This window comes from Camponotus floridanus, unplaced genomic scaffold, assembly GCF_003227725.1.
Source record: "Camponotus floridanus strain SB8 unplaced genomic scaffold, Cflo_v7.5 scaffold103, whole genome shotgun sequence".
In the NCBI taxonomy this organism is placed as follows: domain Eukaryota; kingdom Metazoa; phylum Arthropoda; class Insecta; order Hymenoptera; family Formicidae; genus Camponotus; species Camponotus floridanus.
Window position 1 is genome coordinate 584158 of NW_020229219.1, and position 1649 is coordinate 585806.

General features: G+C 35.1%; 1 protein-coding gene across 1 annotated transcript; it reads left to right on the forward strand.

Annotated features, from left to right (window-relative positions):
- The first annotated feature begins 771 nt into the window (after positions 1-771).
- Positions 772-1649, forward strand: LOC105249389 (DNA-directed RNA polymerases I, II, and III subunit RPABC5). Its single transcript, XM_011254811.3, has 2 exons — positions 772-965; positions 1384-1649. Exons 1-2 carry the CDS (start codon positions 871-873, stop codon positions 1490-1492), a joined length of 204 nt encoding a protein of 67 aa, XP_011253113.1. The 5' UTR covers positions 772-870; the 3' UTR covers positions 1493-1649.

The following is a 1649-nucleotide window of genomic DNA, read 5'->3' on the forward strand; positions in this document are numbered from 1 at the left end:
TTCATAATGTGTTGTATTTTTGTTACAGGACATACAAAGTTGGAAAACTTGTCTGCCAATACCCTTAAAAAATTAGGATTATGTGAAGATCATTTCGTTATTACATCATAACGAAGAACGTGAAAGCGCGACGAGTGAAAGAGAAAAGCAAAATCGTAAGCTCGTCGCGTGGCAGTCGCGTGGTCTGTCATTGATGAGACAAAGACAGAACGATGAATTATCAATTCTTATCCGACTGTCCATCTCTGAATAGTTCGGACATGAACCCATATCATAGACACAAACCATGTTTCGTTACCGAGCGTAATGGACATAGTTCACGTCCACTTTGTCAGACGGCGCGTCAAGCATCGAGAAATGTGCCCGTCGAGGCTGGTGGCCGCTCTCAGGTTTCTCTCTGATATTAGTAAAAAATATTTAAAAATATTTCAATAATCACTTAGGGCCTATCCAGACAAACTTGCATAGGTGCATATGCATAACATAAAACCATATGGACCAATGAGCATCGAGCATTAAATCGCTATATTGACTTACATAACATAATACTCGATGCTCATTGGTCCATATGGTCTTATGTTATGCATATGCACCTATGCAAGTTTGTCTGGATAGACCCTTACTCTGAAGTTGCTTGCGAATCAGTGGCGCCTCCAGCAGCGGTGCTAGCAACTATAATGGCTGCGTTCCAAAATTCACTGCCACTGAAAATCTATAGTTTACGTGACGTACACTATAGATTTTCAGTACTGGCAGTGAATTTTGGAACACAGCCAATGTTTCTCGTACTTTCTCGATGTTTGTGCATAACGTGAAACGCATGGTGTGCAGCATTTACGAGCTGCGAAAAAAAATTAAAAATCAAAAACAATGATTATTCCTGTGCGTTGCTTTACGTGCGGCAAAGTAATTGGTAACAAATGGGAGGCATATCTCGGACTTCTTCAGGCAGAATACACGGAAGGGTAACGTTTCTATGTTTGAAATCTCAATTTCTAACCTCGCGAGATTGTGAAATTAAATTGTTAACTCACATTTCTTCCTCCTATTTGTGTCGCAATTTTAACTTTCTGCTAGAAAAAATCTGCAAAAATTTATATTTCTTGACATTTGTAGAAAATAATTATATGCAAAAGTTAAAAAAATTTTAAACATTTTTCTTTTATTAATTAAGGGGGAGGATTTTTGGGATATTCTTTTATTAAAATATCTATATCTAATAGAGTCAAAATAATCCAATGACTTTTAAGGATTAATTTGATCGCTAATGTTGTATATTATTCTCGACAGTTGTCTATTTTTTATTCTAAAAATGATACTGGTATTAAATCTCGTAAGTTGACGAAATCAGATAAACTGATAGAGGTGATTTATATGTTTTAGAGATGCTTTGGATGCGCTTGGTCTCAAAAGATATTGTTGCCGCAGGATGCTACTTGGACATGTGGATCTAATTGAAAAGTTACTTAACTATGCACCACTAGAGAAATAACTTATATCTCTATTTCTTGAAGATATTTCTTGAAGAAATACATCTTGAAAATACATCAAATTCATGTAAGTCTTTAATAAGACATTTAAATTTAGATTAGAAACTAAAATAGTTTCTAATCTCCTTCTCTCTCAAAATCTTATTATAATTATGTAAT